Source organism: Heterodontus francisci, chromosome 38 (assembly GCF_036365525.1).
Source record: "Heterodontus francisci isolate sHetFra1 chromosome 38, sHetFra1.hap1, whole genome shotgun sequence".
In the NCBI taxonomy this organism is placed as follows: domain Eukaryota; kingdom Metazoa; phylum Chordata; class Chondrichthyes; order Heterodontiformes; family Heterodontidae; genus Heterodontus; species Heterodontus francisci.
The window spans coordinates 33,417,881-33,437,302 of NC_090408.1; the positions used below are offsets into that span (position 1 = coordinate 33,417,881).

Consider the following 19,422-nt stretch of genomic DNA (forward strand, 5'->3'; position numbering starts at 1 on the left):
TTTTCAATTGGCAATTTTTATTGCTGATGGTAAGCCATTTATAACAAATAACTATGCTGCTATGTGTTGTTCTCACAACAGAGCATCGACCTAAAATTTTAACTCTCTTTCTCTCTCCACAGTTGCTGCCAGAACTGCTGACTACTTCCACCATTTTCTGTTTTTATTTTAACTTTGGATTCCCTCCACTTGTTTCCTCTTGTCACCAGGTTACATCTATCCCAATCCTGCTCTGTAACCAGGCCTTTGTATCTTGAGCTTTCCCGTGTCCATTCGTGGCTGCCATTGCAGACTCTCTTCTGTTCAACTGTTCAATTCTGTTTTCCCCTTTTACTTTGTTTTTCTCTACCCTTCCTAGGCCTGTATCTCCTAACATCATGCCTCCTCTGATTTCTCCCCTTTGGAGTACTTGTCCCTGCAAATCCTTATCCCAATCCTTCACCACTCATCGACCTTCCCACATCACCCCAGGCGGAACTGACTCTTAGATAAGCCAACAGCTTTTCTCTGTGCCTCCCCTGGCATCCTCCAAGGAGCCGAACAAGGCACTCATTGATTCCTCCTTATGAGTAGCAACTCCAGATGGCCCATCCTACTCTCGCGCTGTCCTTCCCACCCAGCATTCCCACTGGGGGCTAATCTTGCCAAAATCCTTCCTGTCCCACCCATCCCTCCCAGAACTGACCTCCCTCTAGAATGTCCATTCATTTGTCAACAAAGTCCTTGCCATCCATGAGCTTATTGCAGATGATTGTATCGACATCATGACCTTAATAGAAATTTAGTTGATGTGTGTTATCACCATCCTCCTTAATAAAGCCTTTCCATTTGGCTATACCATTTACCCGACTATTCCACTGTGGTGACGGTGTGGACTTTATCACCAAATCACACCTTGATCTGTCTCTCTTCTCCTTTGAGCATCTCATATTGTTCTACCCCTCATACCTCTCCTTTAAAATCCATTCTCTCTACCACGCCAAGGTGCTCACGGAGATAGTTTCTTTCCATTCCTCCCTTAGCCTCTGCACCGAGTGACTTCTCATCTTCGGTGATTTCAAACTCCACGTCAACTCTTCATGCCCTCTCTCCTCTTACTTCACTGCACTACTCTTCTTAATTGCTCTCCCCATATAATTTCCACCACCCATGTTAATCGCCACCCTCTCAACCTTCCTATCTCATCTGTCCTCTCTATTCCCATCATGTCAATTTAGATAAGGCCATCCCTGATCACTTCCTTGTATCCATCTCCACTCGTCCCCATTCCCCTTCCCCCTCCCAAGCCAATTTTCTTCTGTGTCCGGCCCAAACAAAGCTCTCCTGAGTCATCTACAGTGCCACTTTCAAAATCTCAACTGTCCAGCCTTTGGCCTGTATTCACCATGACGTTTTTATAGCTGCCAAACTGGTCAATAACACACCCACCTTTACCTTTGATGTCCTTGACCCCAGTACTCTCTCACTCTGATCATTCCCCCAGTACAGTCATCATCTCCGCTCCCTTAACTCCAAGAGATGCAGACTCAATGGTTAATGGCGAAAAACTGGTTTAGCCATTCATAACCAGAACTGGTTGGACCACATGAAGTGCTATCGGGTCCTGCATTCCCCTGCCTAAACTACTCGCTAATATAGGATCATCCTGGAATGGAATGGAAAGATAACTTCTGGTTTCTCACCTGCACTACAAACTGCCTTCTTAGACCTCTGCTCTTTCTTCCTTCACCCTCACCCCCAACTACATATGTCACTAAGATTGAGGCCATCAGTTCAGCTGACTCTACTGTTTTCCTCCCTTCCACTTGTAAGACAAACATCCCCGAAGGTTCTCCCTGCCTTAGCCCTCAACTCACTCCTTTCTCCAGTTCCTCCCCTATCTCCCCTTAGACCCTCTCCAAGCTTGCCTTGTCCATGAGACCCGCATCCTGCTCCTTCAACTCTATTTCCATCAAACTCCTGAGCACCCAAATTCCTTTCTTGGCCCTGATGTTGGCTGACATTGTGAATGGTTCCCTGTCCTCAGCTCCTGTCCCCTGACCTTCAAATCTGCTGTCATCATCTCTCTCCTGAAAAAACCCACACATGATCCCTCTGACCTTGCAATCTATTCTCATCTCCAGCCTCCATTTCCTCTCGAAGATCCTTGCACATGTTGTGCCTCCCAAATCTGTGCTGATCTTTCCCTCAACTCCATGTTTGAACTCCTCCAATCAGGTTTCCACCCCATCATAGCATTCAAACATCCCATATCAACGTAGCAAATGATATCCTATGTGACTGTGACCATGGTATACTATCCCTCCTCATCTTTTTTGACCTGCCTGCTGCCTTTGACACATTTGACCTCACCATCCTCCTTCTAAGCCTCTCCTCCAACATCCAGCTGAGACGACACTCAGCTGGTTTCATTCAAATCTATCCAGTCATAAGGTGAGAATCAATTGCAATGACTTCTTTCCCCGCTCCTGCACCATTACCTCTGGTGATCCCCAAAGATCCATCCTTGGCTTCCTCCTATTTCCCATCCACATTCTACCCCTCATTGTTCCACCATTGGCAGCCTTGTTTTCAGCTGTCTAGGCCCTAGGCTCTGGAATTCCCTTCCCAAGCCTCTCTACCTCTGTTTCTTCCTTTAAGACGCTCATTAAGAATCAACCTCCTTGACCAAGCTTTTGATTACCTGTGCTAATGTCTCCAATATGGCTTGATGTCAAATTTTGTTTGATAGTCACTCGCGTTAAGTGCATTGTTTCATTTTACTTTGTTCAAGGTGCTATACAAATGCAAGTTGTTGCTGTAGTGACCCAGGTACACAAAAGGCAGCAGGTAAAGAAAGGGGAGGAAGTTATGTTACGTTTTTCTAAAGCCCCCATTTACCATTTTACAGTACCGCCTTTGGTACTCAACTCAAGTTGGATATATTGACCTTGGAAGGGGTGCTGCAAAGATTCATCAGAACCTGATAGCTAGTCTAATGCATGAGTGGATGCAGTTGCGACAGTTCTGGGATATGGCATATGATCAATAAACTATTCACTTTCTGTTTTTAAAGCCTACAAGGAAACCTGTCACTGTCTGTTTTCATGAAAAATATAACACCAAGGGGCTAAACTCTGATACAAATACACTTGCTGTGGTCAAGTGGGAGTTGAACAGTGGGAACCACTCACATCACACCAAGTGGTCGTCACACTCTCTAATGCCTTCACATCCTTCCTGAAGTTTGGTACCTAGAATTAGATACAATAATCCCATTGAAGTCAAACCAGTATTTAATAAAGGTTAACTGTAACTTTTGTCCACTATGCCAGTATTTATAAACCCTCAGATCCCATATGCCTTATTAAATACTTTCTCAACCTGCCCTGCCACCTTTACTGATTTGTGCACTTTTACCCCCAGGTCCCTCTGCTCCTGCACTTCCTTTAGAATTGTACCCTTTATTTTCTCTTGCCTCTCCTCATTCTTCCTCACCAAAATGCATCACTTCACACTTTTCTTTTCATCTGCCATGTGTCCACCCATAACAACAGTCTATCTATGTCCTCTTGAAGCCTATCACTATCCTCCTCGCAGTTCGCAATACATCAGAGATCTTTTACTGCAGTCAGTTGGTGGGAACCCAACAGGCATTGGAAGGAGAATCTGCAATCAACAGGTGCTGGCCACTTCAGATGAATATGTGACGAATAATTGGTAACATATCTGAGTGTTCTAATACTACATACTGTTGAAGCATTTATTTGCTCAGAGTAATAAAGCAGTTTTTTAAAATGATTGTTTACTTTTTTCTTCTTTCTCGACCTGTTAAATCTGTAATTACTTCCTGTAATTATTTTAAATCTTCTGTAATCATTTTAAATTTGCGCTAGTTTTAAATCTGTAATTGTATATGCTGATAAACTAACTGCATTAAGCACAACAACCTTTTGAGTGAGTCATCAATTTGTTTTGAGTAATTCGCTGGTCAAAACACATGATAAGCCTGAGTATTTTAAAACAAAAAGGTTTAAATTGGCATCCCTGGGTGGGCCCTGAGCAAAAAAGAATAAAATGACACACTCAAATTTAAAGGAGAAAACCATGGATAAAATAGTTAATAAGTATGTAACAGGAAACTTACCTTTAAATGAGGATTGGATTTGAATGATCCTCAGTGGAGAAAGCCTGGTGTGTATAGCAGAACAATGGATGCCAGGTACATCCTGACACCCTGGTATGCTAAAAGATCAGGTGAGGAAAAGAAATTGAGGAAAATAACACAAAAGCTAGTGATTCGGATGCTGTGGTCAACCGATTGTTGAAGAACGAAGTGAAGAAAGAGAAAACTGACAACCAAAAGGGAGCACCAGCTCATGGAGATTCATACCTAAAAAAAACAGATACTGGATAGACAGAAGTTAAGTGATAAATGGGAAAATGAAGCATGTAAACAGAGGGATAAAGTGGACAAAGGCAAAAAACAAAATGAGGACTTGAAAGCTGCAATAAAGCTAATCAGCTTTGGAGAGAAAAGGGAAAGAGAACTATGCAGAATGTGAGAAAAGAATTAAAGACTTGGAGGAGAAACTGTCGGTTATAAGGGGAGTAATGTGTGCACTGGCACCAAAGTATATAAGTGATAAGGAAGACAAATTAGACTCTGGACCATCTGGGGACGATTGGAGACCCCCAGCACACGTCCCAAAGAAAAGGGAGGACAGAAAAATGTGTTGTTCCACCCCCCCCCCACACCACACTGCTAAATATAAACCTGGGTTAGACCATATCAACCTGGAGACATCACCGAGAATACTCATTGACTGACCTTAAAAGTTTAGCCGAAGATATAAGCAAACTTGTAAGGAGAGGCAAAATAAAAAGCCATCTAATGTTACTAGAGCAACATACCTCTCTAGCTCAATGTGATGAGGAAGAAAAGAAGAAGCTGTTATTAGTTACATTCAAACTGAAGCATTTGGCAAAGCTCACAAAGGTCTTTGGTTGATTTAGGAAATATTATTACGCCTTCCAGCAATAACTTAATAACATCAAGACCATCACATCTTGGTGGGATATTGGAATGACCATTGAAATCCATCCGTGAATAAGAATTGTTTCACATATCCTATAGTTGTCCAGTTGATTATTGTGCTATTCTTACTGATTGACCTAGCCCGAAGAAATTGAAAGAAAACTGTCAATAATGTGGCAGAGAGCTGAATGCAAACAAATTCTCAAGTTGACACTTGTCAAATTGGTCTTAACAACTTCTGTTTATCTCCAAATCAAACCAGTTATAACAGGGGTGCATTTTGCTTTCTGTGTAATTAAACAAAGGCTATCGGAAAGAATTAGAGATAGTGCAGGAGAAGAAGAGACATTGGTATTTGGATAGGCTTTGGAGACTGTCTAAATTAAATAAGGTGGGGCCTGGTGTTCTGCTACAGTTCTACAAACATCTATACCTGGAAGGTTGACTACACGAGGGTTCACATGATGGAAATTTACGAAAAAAAGATGAAGAAAGATGGACAACTTTCTGGATGGGTTAAACCCTATCAATTAAATAAAGAGCCCCGAATATAATTGGGCATTATGATTTTAAGAGAAGCTTCACAGGATAGTATGGAGTGACAGTATAGTAACCCAGGGCCATCCACTGATAATGGGTATAAGAGGTTGAACAGCTCGGCGATCTTTTATCGTGTCAATTGGCGGGATCCTGACAGTAGGTGGAAGGAGAATCTGCAATCAACAGGAGCTGGCCACTTCGAGTGATTGTATGACTGATATTTGGTAACATATTTGAGCATTCTAATGCTTGATATTATTGAAGCATTTATTTGCTGAGAGTAGAGTAACAACGCGGATTTTTTTTATTATTATCTTTTCTCCTCTTCTTTCTCAACCCATTACATCTGTAATCATTTACCATAATCATTTTATAGCTGTGTACATTTTAAATCTGTAATCACAGGTACAAATAAGCTAACCCCATTAAGGAATCAATCTTTTGAGTGAGTCATCAATTTGTTTTCTTATAATTCACAGATCAAAGCAATGTATAAGTGTTTTGAAACAAAATGGTTTACAAAAAGCAGTTGTCCTCACAGCAACCCCTGGGGAACCCCAGTGTATACCTTCCTCCAGTCTGGAAAACAACCGTTCACCACTGCTCTCTCTTTCTTGTCACTCAGCCAACATCATATCCATGTTGCAACTCACCCTTTTATTCCAAGGTCTTTGACTTTGCTGACAAGCCTGTTATGTGTTTCTTTATCAAACTCCATTTGGAAGTCCATGTACACCGCATTAACCACATTACCCTCATCAACCCTCTCTGTTGCCTCATCAAAAAACTCAATCAAGTTAGTCAAGCACGATTTTACTTTACAAATCCTTGCTGGCTTTCCTTAACTAATCCATATTTGTCCAAGTGATTAATTTTGCCTGGATGATCATTTCTAAAAGCGTTCTCACATTGGAGGCTAAACTGACTGCCTGTAGTTACTGGGCTTATTCTTAAATCCTTTCTTGAGCAAGGGTGCAACATTTGTAATTCTCCAATCCTCTGCCACCATCCCTGTATCTAAGGAGGATTGGAAGATTATGGCAAGTCATTCCTCAATTTCCACTCTTACTGCCCTCAGTAACCGTGAATGCATCTCACCTGGTCCTGGTGGCTTATCGACTTTAAATACAGGTGCCTTTCCAGTGGTTCGTTTATCAATTTTTAGTCCATCCAGTATCTCAACTACCTCCTCTTTCACTATGACTTGGCTAGTATCTTGTTCCTTGGCAAAGTACTCATTTATTACCTCACCCACGCCCTCTACCTCCATGCTTCAATCCGCTTTTTGGTCCCTAATCAGTCCCATGTCTCTTTTTACCACCCTTTTGCTATTTATATGCCTGTCGAAGACTTTTGGATTCCCTTTTATGTTAGCTGCGATACTCTTCTCATACTCTCTCTTTGCTTCTCTTAGTTTTATCACTTCCCCTCCAAACATTCTACATTCAACCTGGTTCTAACTTGTATTATCAACCTGATATCTGTCATATGCACTCTTTTTCTGCTTCATCCTACACTCTATCTTTTTTATCATCCGGGGAGCTCTGGCTTTGTTTATCCTACCTTTCCCCCTCATGGGAATATATCTCAACTACATGCGAACCATCTCCTCTTTAAAGGCAGTCCATTGTTCCATTCCAGTTTTGTCTGGCGATCTTTGATTCCAATTTACCTGAGCCAGATCCGTTATCATCCCACTGAAATTGACCCTTATCCAATTAATTATTTTTACTCTGGATTACTCCTTGTCCTTTTCCATAGCTAACTTAAACCTTATGAGACCATGATCACTATCCCCTAAATGACAATTGACCTACCTCATTCCGCAGAACCAAATCCAGCAATACCTCCTTTGTCATTGAACTGGAAACCTACTGATCTAGAAAATTCTCCTGAACACACTTCATAAACACTTCCCCCACTCTGCCTTTTACACTATTACTATCACTGTCTGTATGAGGATAATTAAAGTTCCCTATAATAACTACTCTATAGTTTACACCTCTGTAATTTTCTTGCAAATTTGTTTTCACTAGTTGATGGCCTATAGAATGCACCCAGTAGTGTAATGATACCTCTATTGAATCTTAGCTCGATCCAAATAGATTCTGTCCTTAATCCCCCAGGACATTCTCACTCTCCAGCACTGTAATCATTTTCTTAATCAATGCTGACACCCCTCCTCCCTTCTTTCCTTCCCAATCTTTTCTGAACAGCCTGTGTCCAGGAATATTCAGTACCCGGTCCTTCGCTTTTTTGAGCCAATAGTCCCCACAACTGATGTTCGGCTAACTGGCCTGTAGCTCCCTGTTTTTTCTCTACTTCCTTTCTTGAAAAGCAGTGCAGCCTTTTCCAACTTTCAATCTGACAGGACCATCCCTGAATCTAAGAAATTCTGTAAAATCAGAGCAAGCACATCTCCTTTCTCTGCAGCTATCTCTTTTAGAACCCTCGGCGTAGGCATCTGGTCCCGGGGACTTGTCAGATTCGGATATATGCATGAAAGAGTTAACTTTTACTGGCCAAAATCATCAAAGAAGACAGATAAATTTTCCAGAAATATTTCTTCATTAATACCTCTGATTATATAATTAACAACATTTTCAAATCAGATAGTGTAAGTAACCGATTCTTGTTCAACAAATCTGACCCTCCATTTAAACTTGACAAGTCTGAACATTTCTAGCTCAGACCTCTGATAGGAAACAGATGCTAAGTGTTTTATCTTCGCAGCACTTTCGTGGAAGGACCCATGAGTCTTGTAATTAACACTTTCTCCTTTCCCAGACTTCAGCGTAATTTTTGATCAATCTGTTTTACTGGACAGCTTTATACATTTTGATGGCATTTTTGGTATACAGTGGTATGGCACTATATGGAGTTCACAGCAGATTATTTGAGGCATCCTGTTTATGCCTGCCATAAATTCTTGCCTATCAAAGCTCCCTAAAGAGAAACTTCCTTCAACTTGCCAGCACATGACCAACACAAATGGAGAGTATGCTGGAGAAAACGGATATGCAGACCAACCCTGAGAGAATTGTGGTGGAAATCTTAGGCCATGTGAGAGTGGATGGGATGACTCTGGGGGACAATGGGCTTTTCTGCCAGTGAATCCGAGAAGTCTCATATTCTTATTTTATATTCTCGACTACACGTCAATTAATGTGATGAGTAGTTTGAATAATACCTGAAAAACATGTTGTTCTTTCCTACAAAATTTGATTGAAGCGCAGCATTTCATGTACATATCTACTCAGAAAGTCTATTACTGACTGGCGTGCCACTCCTGTGGTACTTTCCGAAAAGTCTTTTATTAAAATTCATGATGTCAAGAAAGGAATGCATTAGATACTGGATTAAGCATATCTATTGTTAAATTGATATAATTCAAAACCCCTCTCCCAATTTGAAAGGAGAAATCTTACTGAATTTTTTGTTTTTTCTTCTGAGCAATGTTACAAAGTTTCTTCATCAGTAGAACTGTCAGCACTGTAACCATTAGGAACAGAGACAACAGGAAGATCATCACATCTACACAATAGTAAGCGTACCAGGGGAGTCGGTAAAATTCTGAGCGTAAATGTGCTGCACCTTTGTGTCGTGCAACATACTCAATCCAGAAAATGGCTCTCTCCATTGGAGACTCTGGCTGGTCCCTGTGCAGAGCAGAGAGTTTCTGCATGTTATCCCGATAAGATGTGTTGTTTATGACCTCATTAAGTGCCTGTAATAGATCTGTTGACTGCATGGTTGCGACGTTAATCACTTTTGCTGCACCTCGGATTTCAAGTCTCAGTAAATTGTCAAACTGATCAAGAATCAGAGGCATGCCAACTACTGGCACCCCATGATAGATGGCTTCATAAACTCCATTGGTGCCACCATGGGCAATGAAGGCTCGTGTTTTGGGGTGCCCTAGTAGGTCATTCTGAGGGATCCATTTTGCCAATAGTGTATTATTTCCTATGTTGGGAGGGATCTTTCCATAATGTCTCCAAATAACTTTCTGAGGTACTTGAGCAAAGGCCTCTGCTATTTTCATTGTAATATGCATTGGCAGAGAGCTGACAAGGGTCCCCAATGACATCACAATAATCCCATGTTCCCCTGACATTTGGACAAACTCTTCAAACTCTGCTGTTAAAGGTTTGGATGGTTTACACTGAAACCCTCCGATATACACAATATTTGGCATGGTTGGCCTCGGGAATTCAAATATAAAATCTACTCGCATCAGCCACACATCTGCCCTGAGGAGAATAGACTCGATGTCTGTGTCTGGGCCCAGATATCGATGGCACAGTTCAGTGTACATGGGGTGAGTTCGAAATTTTGTAGCCGATTGTTGAATAACATCTATGATGACATTTTTCATTCTTTGGAGAAAACTCATTTTGTCTGTTAATCGTGAGCCAGGTGATGGGATATAGGACAGTGGTGATGGTGCTGTGAGAAAATGAGCTTCTCCACTGCTGATCCAACGAACATTATACACCAAAGGGAGTTTTAAATAATAAGCAAGCATTGAACCTGTAACAAATACAGGATCGGTAAGTATTAAGTCAAAGTTTCCATTTTCAAGTTGGTTTAATAAACTTTTGTTTTCAAAAATTGCAATATTAATTTCTCGAGCCTGAATATGACAGTTGTACATAAAAGACGTAATTTCATATTGGAAATTCACACAGTCCCATAGTGTTGAATCATTCTGTGAGTGTTCTAGTGTCTTTTGCACAAAATGGTCCACGGCTTTGTCCCATGTATCTTTCTTATGGAATTCTTGCATTTGAACCACAATGGATTCATATAGATCAGGACACTCTTTGATATACCAAGATGGTGATGGATAAAACACAGTCATGTTGTGCCCACGAAGTCTCAGTTCTTCCATTAGAATTCTCATATTGATCCAGTGACTTCCCTCGATAGGTACAACTAATATTTTAGCCCCCTGCGTAATTGGACAAGAGAGGGTGATGATAATACTAAGAACATATGCAACCTGTAATCTGCGTTTCCATCCAGAACACTCCATATTGAGAACCAATGAAAGCCAGATCCTGTTGGAGAATTGAATAGAAATATTGGTAATACAACATAAATGTGAAAACCTGAGAATTAGGAGCAGGAATAGGCCATACAGTCACTTGAGCCTGCATCATCATTCAATAAGGTAATGGCTGAACTAATCAACTCCACTGTCTCACCATATCTCTCGATTAGCTAAGTACCCAAAAATCTATCAACCTCAGTCTTCAATGAACCCAGTTACTGAGCGTTGTGAGTCCTCTGGGGTAGAGAATTCCATAGATTCACACCAACCGATGAAGAAATTTTTCGTCATCTCAGTAATAAGTGGCCGACCTCTTATCCTAATTCTCTAACCCTTTCAAGCCTACCCTTAAGACAGGTATATCCTTCCTTAGATAAGGAGACCAAAACTGTACACAGTACTCAAGCTGTGGTCTTTCCGAAGTTCTATATAACTGAAACAAGAAGTCATTACTATTGTACTGCAACCCCTTTGCAATAAAGTGTAACATTCCATTTGCCTTCCTAATTATTAGTGTAGTTCTTTGTGATTCGTGTACAAAAACACTCAATCCCTGTGAATCACAATATTTACTTGGTTAATCTTTCATAAAAAGTTCCTCTTTTCCATGCTTCCTACCAAAGTGGATCATTTCACACATCCCCATGAGTATTTCTGATACAAAAATACTTTTGCAGGGCACTGCTTTAATCAAATTAGACCTGTGGGCTGAGTGATTTCTCGTATGCAATACAATTTTGGATGTCACAGAAGCAGATTGCATTGGATTTACAGCTGAAAAGCAGGGAGCAACAAGTTTCAACACAGGATCAGGGATTAAGAAATGCCAAAACGCAGCCAGGGAAAAGAAAGTAGTGCATCAGGAAAAAAACATTTTCCAGCACACTGCATCAGGGAGAAGAGAATTCCAGCACAGTGTAACAGGAGCAGTGAGTTCCCAGCCAAGTGTATTGGAGAGCAGCAAATTCCAACACAGTGTAACAGGGAACTTCAAGTTCCACCACAGTGACCTTATCAGTGTCACCTTGGTGATTTGCTGCTTTGAGCTGACCTGTCATGGATGTAAGGTTTGTCCTCACCAGATAAGAATGGGAATAACTTGAGGCACTGAACCTGCACTATTCAGAGGGATGGTAGCTATACTAAAGCTCAGGGAGCTCGTCATTGACTCCTGTCTGAGCCAGATATTGTGTAATGTGATAAAAACAAAAGGAGGAAATCTGTCAATAATTTCAGAATAAATCACAAGGCCACTTGGTCGGCTGAATTGTTGCCCTTGTTCCAGGCTGGGGTGAAAATATCCTCTCAGCATCTACCGGTCAAACCACCTCAGAATCTTTTATGTTTCAATAAGTTTGCTGCTCATTCTTCTAAACTTTCATGAGTAAACATCCAATCTGCTCAACCTCTCCTCATAAGGCAACCCCTTCATCCCAGGAATCAACCTAGTGAACCTTCTCTGAACTGCCTCCAATGCAAGAATAAGGAGACCAAAACTGTACGCAGTACTGTAGTGTCATGTCAACAACACCCTTTACAGTTGTAACAAGACTTCCTTACTGCCATACTCGATACCCCTTGCAATAAAGGCCAACATTCCATTTGCCTTCCTAATTACTTGCTGTACCTGAATGTTAACATTTTGTGATTCATGTGCGAGGACACCCAGATTCCTCTGTACCACAGCATTCTCTAGTCTCTCTCTATTCAAATAATATTTTGCTTTTATATTCTTCCTACCAAAGAGTGTTAAAAGATGTGGCTAGTGAGTTGGTTCCAAAATTCCCTAGATCTGGGGAATGTTCTGTTCGATTGGAAAATTGCGAATGTAACTCCTTTATTCAAAAAGGGAGGGAAACAGAAAGCAGGAAACTACAGGCCGGTTAGCCTAACATCTGTCTCAGGGAAAATGTTAGAAGCTATTATTAAAGATGTTATAGCAGAGCATTTAGAAAAATTCAAGGTAATCAGGCAGAATCAACATGGTTTTGTGAAAGGGAAATCATGTTTAACCAATTTATTGGAGGTCTTTGAGGGAGTTACATGTGCTGTGGATGCATTGTACTTAGATTTCCAGTAGGAGCCATATCAAAGGTTATTGCTGAAAATAAATGCTCATGGTGTAGGGGGTAACATATTGGCATGGATAGATTGGCTGGCTAACAGGAAACAGAGAGTCGGCATAAATGGGTCATTTTCTGGTTGGCAAGAGGTAACAAGTGGTGTGCCACAGGGATTTGTGCTGGGGCCTCAATTTTTTACAATTTATATAACTGACTTCGATGAATGGACCAAAGGTATGGTTGCTAAATGTGCTGATGACACAAAGATCGGTAGGAAAGTAACTTGTGAAGAGGACAAAAGGGGGTGACAAAGGGATATAGATAGGTTAATTGAGTGGGCAAAGACCTGGCAAATAGAGTATAATATGGGAAAGTGTGAAATTGTCCACTTTGGCAGGAAAAATAAAAAAGAAGCATATTATCTAAATGGTGAGAGATTGCAGAGCTCTGAGATGTAGAGGAATCTGGGTGTCATAGAGTCATCGGGTTATACAACACGGAAACAGGTTCTTCTGCCCATTGTGTCAGTGCCAGCCATCAAGCACCTAACTCATCTAATCCCATTTTCCAGCACTTGGCCAGTAGTCTTGTATGCTATGGCATTTCAAGTGCTCATCTAAATACTTCTTAAATGTTGTGAGGGTTCCTGCCTCTACCAGCACTTCAGACAATGTATTCCAGATTCCAACCACCTTCGAGCTGAACATTTTTTTCCTCAAATCCCCTCTCAATCTCCTGCCCCTTACCTTAAATCTATGCCCCCTGGTTATTGACCCCTCCGCTAAGGGAAAATGTCTCTACCTATCTAACCTATCAATGCCCCTCATAATTTTGTATACCTCAATTATATCTCCCCTCATCCTTCTCTGCTCTGAGGAAAACAAGCCTAGCCTTTTCAGTCTCTCTTCATAGCTGAAGTGCTCCAGCCCAGGCAAGATCCTGGTGAATCTCTTCTGCACCCTCTCCAGTGCAATCACATCCTTCCTATAGTCTGGAGCCCAGAACTGTACACAGTACTCCAGCTGTGACCTAACTAGTGTTTTATACAGCTCCATCATAACCTCCCTGCTTTTATATTCTAAGGCTCGGCTAATAACGGCAAGGATCCCACATGCCTTCCTAATCACCTTATCTACCTGTGCTGCTGCCTTCAGTGATCTATGGACAAGTACACCAAGGTTCCTCTGACCTTCTGTACTTCCTAGGGTCCTACCATCCATTGTAAATTCCCTTGCCTTGATAGTCCTCCCAAAATGCATCACCTCACACTTCTCAGGATTAAATTCCATTTGCCACAGCTCCGCCCATCTTACCAGCCCATCTATATCGTCCTGTAATCTATGGCTTTCCTCCTCACTATTTACAACACCAATTTCGTGTCATCTGCGATCTTACTTATCATACCTCCTATATTCACATCTAAATCATTAATATACACTACAAACAGCAAGGTTCCCAGCAACGATCCCTGTGGTACACCACTGTTCACAGGCTTCCACTCGCAAAAACAACCCTCGACCATTACCCTCTGTTTCCTGCCAAAAAGGCAATTTTGGATTCAATTTGCCAAATTGCCCTGGATCCAATGGGCTCTTACCTTCTTAACCAATATCCCATGCGGGACCTTATCAAAAGTCTTACTGAGGTCCAGGTAGACTACATCTACTGCTTTTCCCTCATCTACACATCTAGTCACCTCCTCGAAAAATTCAATCAAGTTAGTTAGACATGATCTCCCCCTGACAAAGCCATGCTGACCATCCCTGATTATTCCCTGCCTCTCCAAGTGAAGATTGATCCTGCCCCTCAGAATTTTTTCCAATAGTTTCCCAACCACTGATGTTAGACTCAGCCTGTAATTACCTGGTCCATACCTGCTACCCTTCTTGAATAATGGTAACACATTCGCTGTCCTTCAGTCCACTGGCACCACTCCCGTAGCCAGAGAGGAACTGAAAATTTGTGTCAGAGCCCCTTCTATCACATCTCTTGTCTCACACAACAGCCTGGGATACATCTCATCTGGGCCTGGGGATTTATCCACTTTTAAGCCCACTCAAACATCTAATACTTCCTCCCTTTCAATGTTAATATGTTCAAGTACATTGCAATCCCCTTCCCTGATCGCTACACCTACATTGTCGTTCTCCACAGTGAAAACAGATGAAAAGTGATCATTTAAAACATCACCTATGTCCTCCAGCTCCACACACAGATTGCCACTTTGGTCCTAATGGGCCCTACTCTTTCCCTGGTTATCCTCTTGCCCTTAATATACTTGTAAAGCACCTGAGGATTTTCCTTTATATTGACTGCCAGTGTTTTTTCATGTCCCCTCTTTGCTCTCCTAATCATTTTCTAAAGTACCCCCCTACACTTTCTATACTCCTCTAATGCCTCCGCTGTTTTCAGTGCTCCAAATCTGCCCTAAGCCTCCTTTTTCTCCTGATCCAATACTCTATCCCTTGACATCCAGGGTACCCTGGACTTGTGGGTGCTACCCTTCACCTTAACGGGTACAATTTGGCTCTAAACCCTCACTATTTCCTCTTTGAATGATTCCCACTGGTCTGATGTAGACTTTCTTACCAGTAGCTTCTCCCAGTCCACTTTGGCCAGATCCTGCTCTATCAAATTGAAATTGGCCTTCACCCAATTCAGTACCTTTATTTCTGGCCCCTCTTTGTCCTTTTCCATAACTACCTTAAATCTTACAGAGTTATGATTGTTATCCCTGAAATGCGCCCCCACTGACACTTCTACCACTTGTCAGGCTTCATTCCCTCGGATTAGGTCCAGTACTGCCCCATCTCTTGTAGGACTTTCTACGGACTGGCTCAAAAAGCTCTCCTGTATGCATTTTAAGAATTCCTCCCTCTTTAAGCCTTTTGCACTAAGACTATCCCAGTTGATATTAGCTAAGTTGAAATCTCCTCCTATTATTTCCCTATTATTTTTACACCTCTCTGAGAGTTGCCTACTTATCTGTTCCTCTATCTCTCCCTGACTGTTTGGAGGCCTGTAGTACATGCCCAGCCAAGTGATTGCCCCCCTTTTGTTCTTAAGTTCTACCCATATATCCTCATTTGAGGAACCTTCTAAGATATCATCCCTCCTGACTGCAGTAATAGACTCCTTGATCAACATTGCAAAACCACCTCCTCTTTTATCCCCTCCCCTATCACGCCTGAAGATTCTATACCTTGGATTATTGAGCTGCCAGTCCTGCCCCTCCCTCAACCATGTCTCTGTGACAGCAATAATATCATAATCCCATGTGTTAATCAATGCCCTCAATTCATCTGCCTTATTAGTAAGACACCTTGCATTAAAGAATATGCATTCCAGCCTTGCATTTTTCATTTGTGTCTTACCAGGTCCATATTTGCTCTGCCTTCCAGACTGACTCAGTTTATCTTCTATATTTGGCTGTGCCTCACCCCCTACTGTACCTCCACTCTGTATCCCAACCCCCTGCCAAATTAGTTAAAACCACTAACCACCCTCCCCCCCCGCCCCCCCCCCCACACCCCACAACAGCACTAGCAAACCTCCCAGCAAGGATGTTGGTCCCATTACGGTTTAGGTGCAACCCGTCCAACTTGTACAGGACTCACCTTTGCCAGAAACAGACCCTTTGATCCAGGAACCTAAAGCCCTCCCTCCTGCACCATCTCCTCAGCCACACATACATCTGCTGTATCCTCTTATTCTTATACTCACTAGCATGTGGCACAGGGAGTAATCCAGAGATTACAACCTTTCATGTCCTGCTTTTTAATCTGCTACCTAACTCCCTAAATTCTTGTTGCAGGACCTCATCCCTCTTTCTACCTATGTCATTGGTACCAATGTGTATCACCACCTCTGACTGCTCCCCCTCCCCCGTCAAAATGTCCTGAGGAATGTCCTGCAGCTGCACCGTTACATCCTTAACCTAGCACCAAGGAGGCAGCATACCATCGTGGAGTCTCGTTTGCAGCCACAGAAACGCCGATCTGCACCCCGTATGATAGAATGCCCTATCACGATACCTCTTCCAATCCTTTTCCTCCCTTGCTGTGCAGCAGAACCCTCCGTGGTTGCGCGAACTTGACTGTTGCTGCTTTCCCCTGGAAGGTCATACCCCCAACAGTATCCTCGTGCATCAATCGCAAAAGGTTAGTATGCAGGTACAGCTCTTAATTAGGAAAGCGAATAGAATGTTATCGTTAATCGCGAGAGGAATTGAATACAAAAGTCGGGAGGTTATGCTTCAGCTATACAGGGCATTGGTGAGACCACATCTGAGTACTGTGTACAATACTGGTCTCCTTATTTAAGGAAGGATGTAAATGCATTGGAGGCAGTACAGAGCAGGTTTACGAAACTAATACCTGGAAGGGTGGGCTGTCTTACAAAGAAAGATTGGACAGGTTAGTTGTGTCTCTGCTGGAATTTAGTAGAGTAAGCGGTGACTTGATTGAAACATATGAGATCCTGAGGGGTCTTGACAGGGTGAATGTGGAAAGGATGTTTTCCCTTGTGGGTGAATCGAGAACTAGGGGTCACTCTTTAAAAATAAGGAGTCGCCCATTTAAGACAGATGAAGAGAAATTTCTTTCTCTCAGAGGATCATGAGTCTTTGAAACTCTCTTCCTCAAAAGGCAGTGGAAGCAGAGTCTTTAAATATTTTTAAGGCAGAGGTAGATAGATTCTTGATAAGCAAGAGGGTGAAAGGTTATCGGGGGTAGCCATGAACTTATTGAATGGTGGAGCAGGCTCGAGGGGCCGAGTGGCCTACTTCGGCTCCTAATTCGTATGTTCATATGTATGAGATTTTCAACTATTTTAATAAGTTAAGGAACCCTCCTCCCCGCCAAAGCAAGTATATCCTTTCTTAGGTAAGGAGATAAAAACTGTACAGATTACTCAAGGTGTGGTCTCTCCAACATTGCAAATAATTGCAATAAGACTACATTACTCTTCTAAGAAATGCCCTTGTAATAAAAGCTGTCATTCGATTTACCTTCCTAGTTTCTTGTTGTACCTGCCTGTTAACTTTCTGTGAGTTATGTAAAAGGATACTCAAATCCCTGCTGTGAATGTCAACATTTCACAACCTTTTAAAAAGTATTCTGCCTTTCCATTCTTCCTACCAAAGTGGATACTTTCACACTTCCCCATGGACATTTCTGAGACAGTGTTGCTTATACTCGGAACTACATTAAACAAATCAGACCTGTGGACTGAATGGCTTCTCATGTGAAAACAAATTTGGGATACAATAGAAGCAGATTGTGTTGGATTTGCAGCTGATGACCAGGGAGCAGCAAGTTCTACAACGTGTACAGCCACTCTCTCCTTAATTATACACTCTACGAATTTCCCAACAACTGTTGTTCGGCTAATGCATCTTTAATTCCTTTGATTCCTTTAAACTTCCTTCAATGACATGCAATTTTCCAATCTAAAGGAATGATTGCTGAATCAAGAAAACTTTGGAATCTTATAGTTCGGAGCTCTGCAATACTTTTGTGCAGAAACTAAATGCACTGTTGCACATCTGACCTAAGGATTTGTGGCATTTGAAAGATTAATTTTAATTTGTTGATTATGAAACTCTTTGTCATGAAATCGTAAGCTTTTACTTACCGAGGAAGCGCAAGTTGCATGCTATACTAAGTCCTGTCTTGTCGGTAGATTTCAACTCAAATCAAGAGTACAGTAATTGAATCTAACTAGCAGGTCAAGAGTCGAAATGAATTTCTGATTGCGCAATTTTAATCTTCATGTGATCTGCTATGTATACTTTGCAATGATCTTTCTGTTGGCATGGGCAACACATATGTTCAGATGGAGCGTCTCCTCTGAGTCATCATGGATTAAAAATGAATTATTTGTTCCTGAATTTCTGAATTGTTCCATTTTTATGGAAAGTACCAACGCATTTTAGTGCTTGGGCAAACTTTTTAAGTAACTTATTTACCCAACATTAAAAGAGAGGGGAAAGACTGATTTAGGGTAAGAATGGCTAATGCTGCTCAATTGGAAAATAGTATGTTTGTGGGAGAGGTGCTAGGGTGGGCACTTTGGGAGGAATTTTATGCTGGCGGCGGGGTTCCTGCATCTGGGCAAACTGACGCTGAGATCCCCGTGTTGCTTCTTTTCTGGAAGGCCCGCCCAATTTTGTGCCAATCAGGCACTTAAGTGGACAGCAGCGGGCCTTCCATAGGATTTAGGATCCCATCGCTGGAAGTCATGCCCGAGGAGAGCAGCTGCAAATCAAAGGCAGACAGCTGCCGCCTTCTGTTTGTTTGGTATCCTGCCACCTTAATATGTTGAATTAGTCTAGCTCAGAGAGATTCCTTTGTCTTGAGTAATTCAAACATTCACCTTTATTACATTACAACAATGTACAGCTTCACACCAGTCTGTGTGACTCCTCTGAAGCCATGCTGCATCTCACTTCAAGTCCCTGACTAAATTTCAGGTGAGGTGGGACGCTGGTGGCAACCACCACCCAAACTGCCACCATCCCATCCGATTTTATGCTCTCCCTGCCTCCAAACCCACCGTGGGAGAGAGCATAAAACTCCACCCATTAATTTGCTGGGAAAGGTTTTTAACATTCATAAGAGTGAATTTTTCAATTGGCAATTTTTATTGCTGATGGTAAGCCATTTATAACAAATAACTATGCTGCTATGTGTTGTTCTCACAACAGAGCATCGACCTAAAATTTTAACTCTCTTTCTCTCTCCACA

At 41.9% G+C, this 19,422-nt stretch overlaps 1 protein-coding gene across 1 annotated transcript; it reads right to left on the reverse strand.

Moving 5' to 3' along the window:
- Window positions 1-5,028: 5,028 nt before the first annotated feature.
- LOC137352513 (UDP-glucuronosyltransferase 2A2-like) lies at window positions 5,029-18,417 on the reverse strand. Its single transcript, XM_068018059.1, has 2 exons — window positions 18,311-18,417; window positions 5,029-10,620 (listed from the first exon to the last, which is right to left on the reverse strand). Exons 1-2 carry the CDS (start codon window positions 18,328-18,330, stop codon window positions 8,982-8,984), a joined length of 1,659 nt encoding a protein of 552 aa, XP_067874160.1. The 5' UTR covers window positions 18,331-18,417; the 3' UTR covers window positions 5,029-8,981.
- Between the last annotated feature and the right edge of the window lie 1,005 nt (window positions 18,418-19,422).

Bases quoted from the DNA above. Each gene is read 5' to 3' on its own strand.
- LOC137352513 (XM_068018059.1), bottom strand. From the start codon at position 18,330: ATGCAACTTGCGCTTCCTCG. The intron at 10,621-18,310 runs GTAAGTAAAAGC...ATTCTCCAACAG, and splicing joins ATGCAACTTGCGCTTCCTCG to GATCTGGCTTTCATTGGTTC.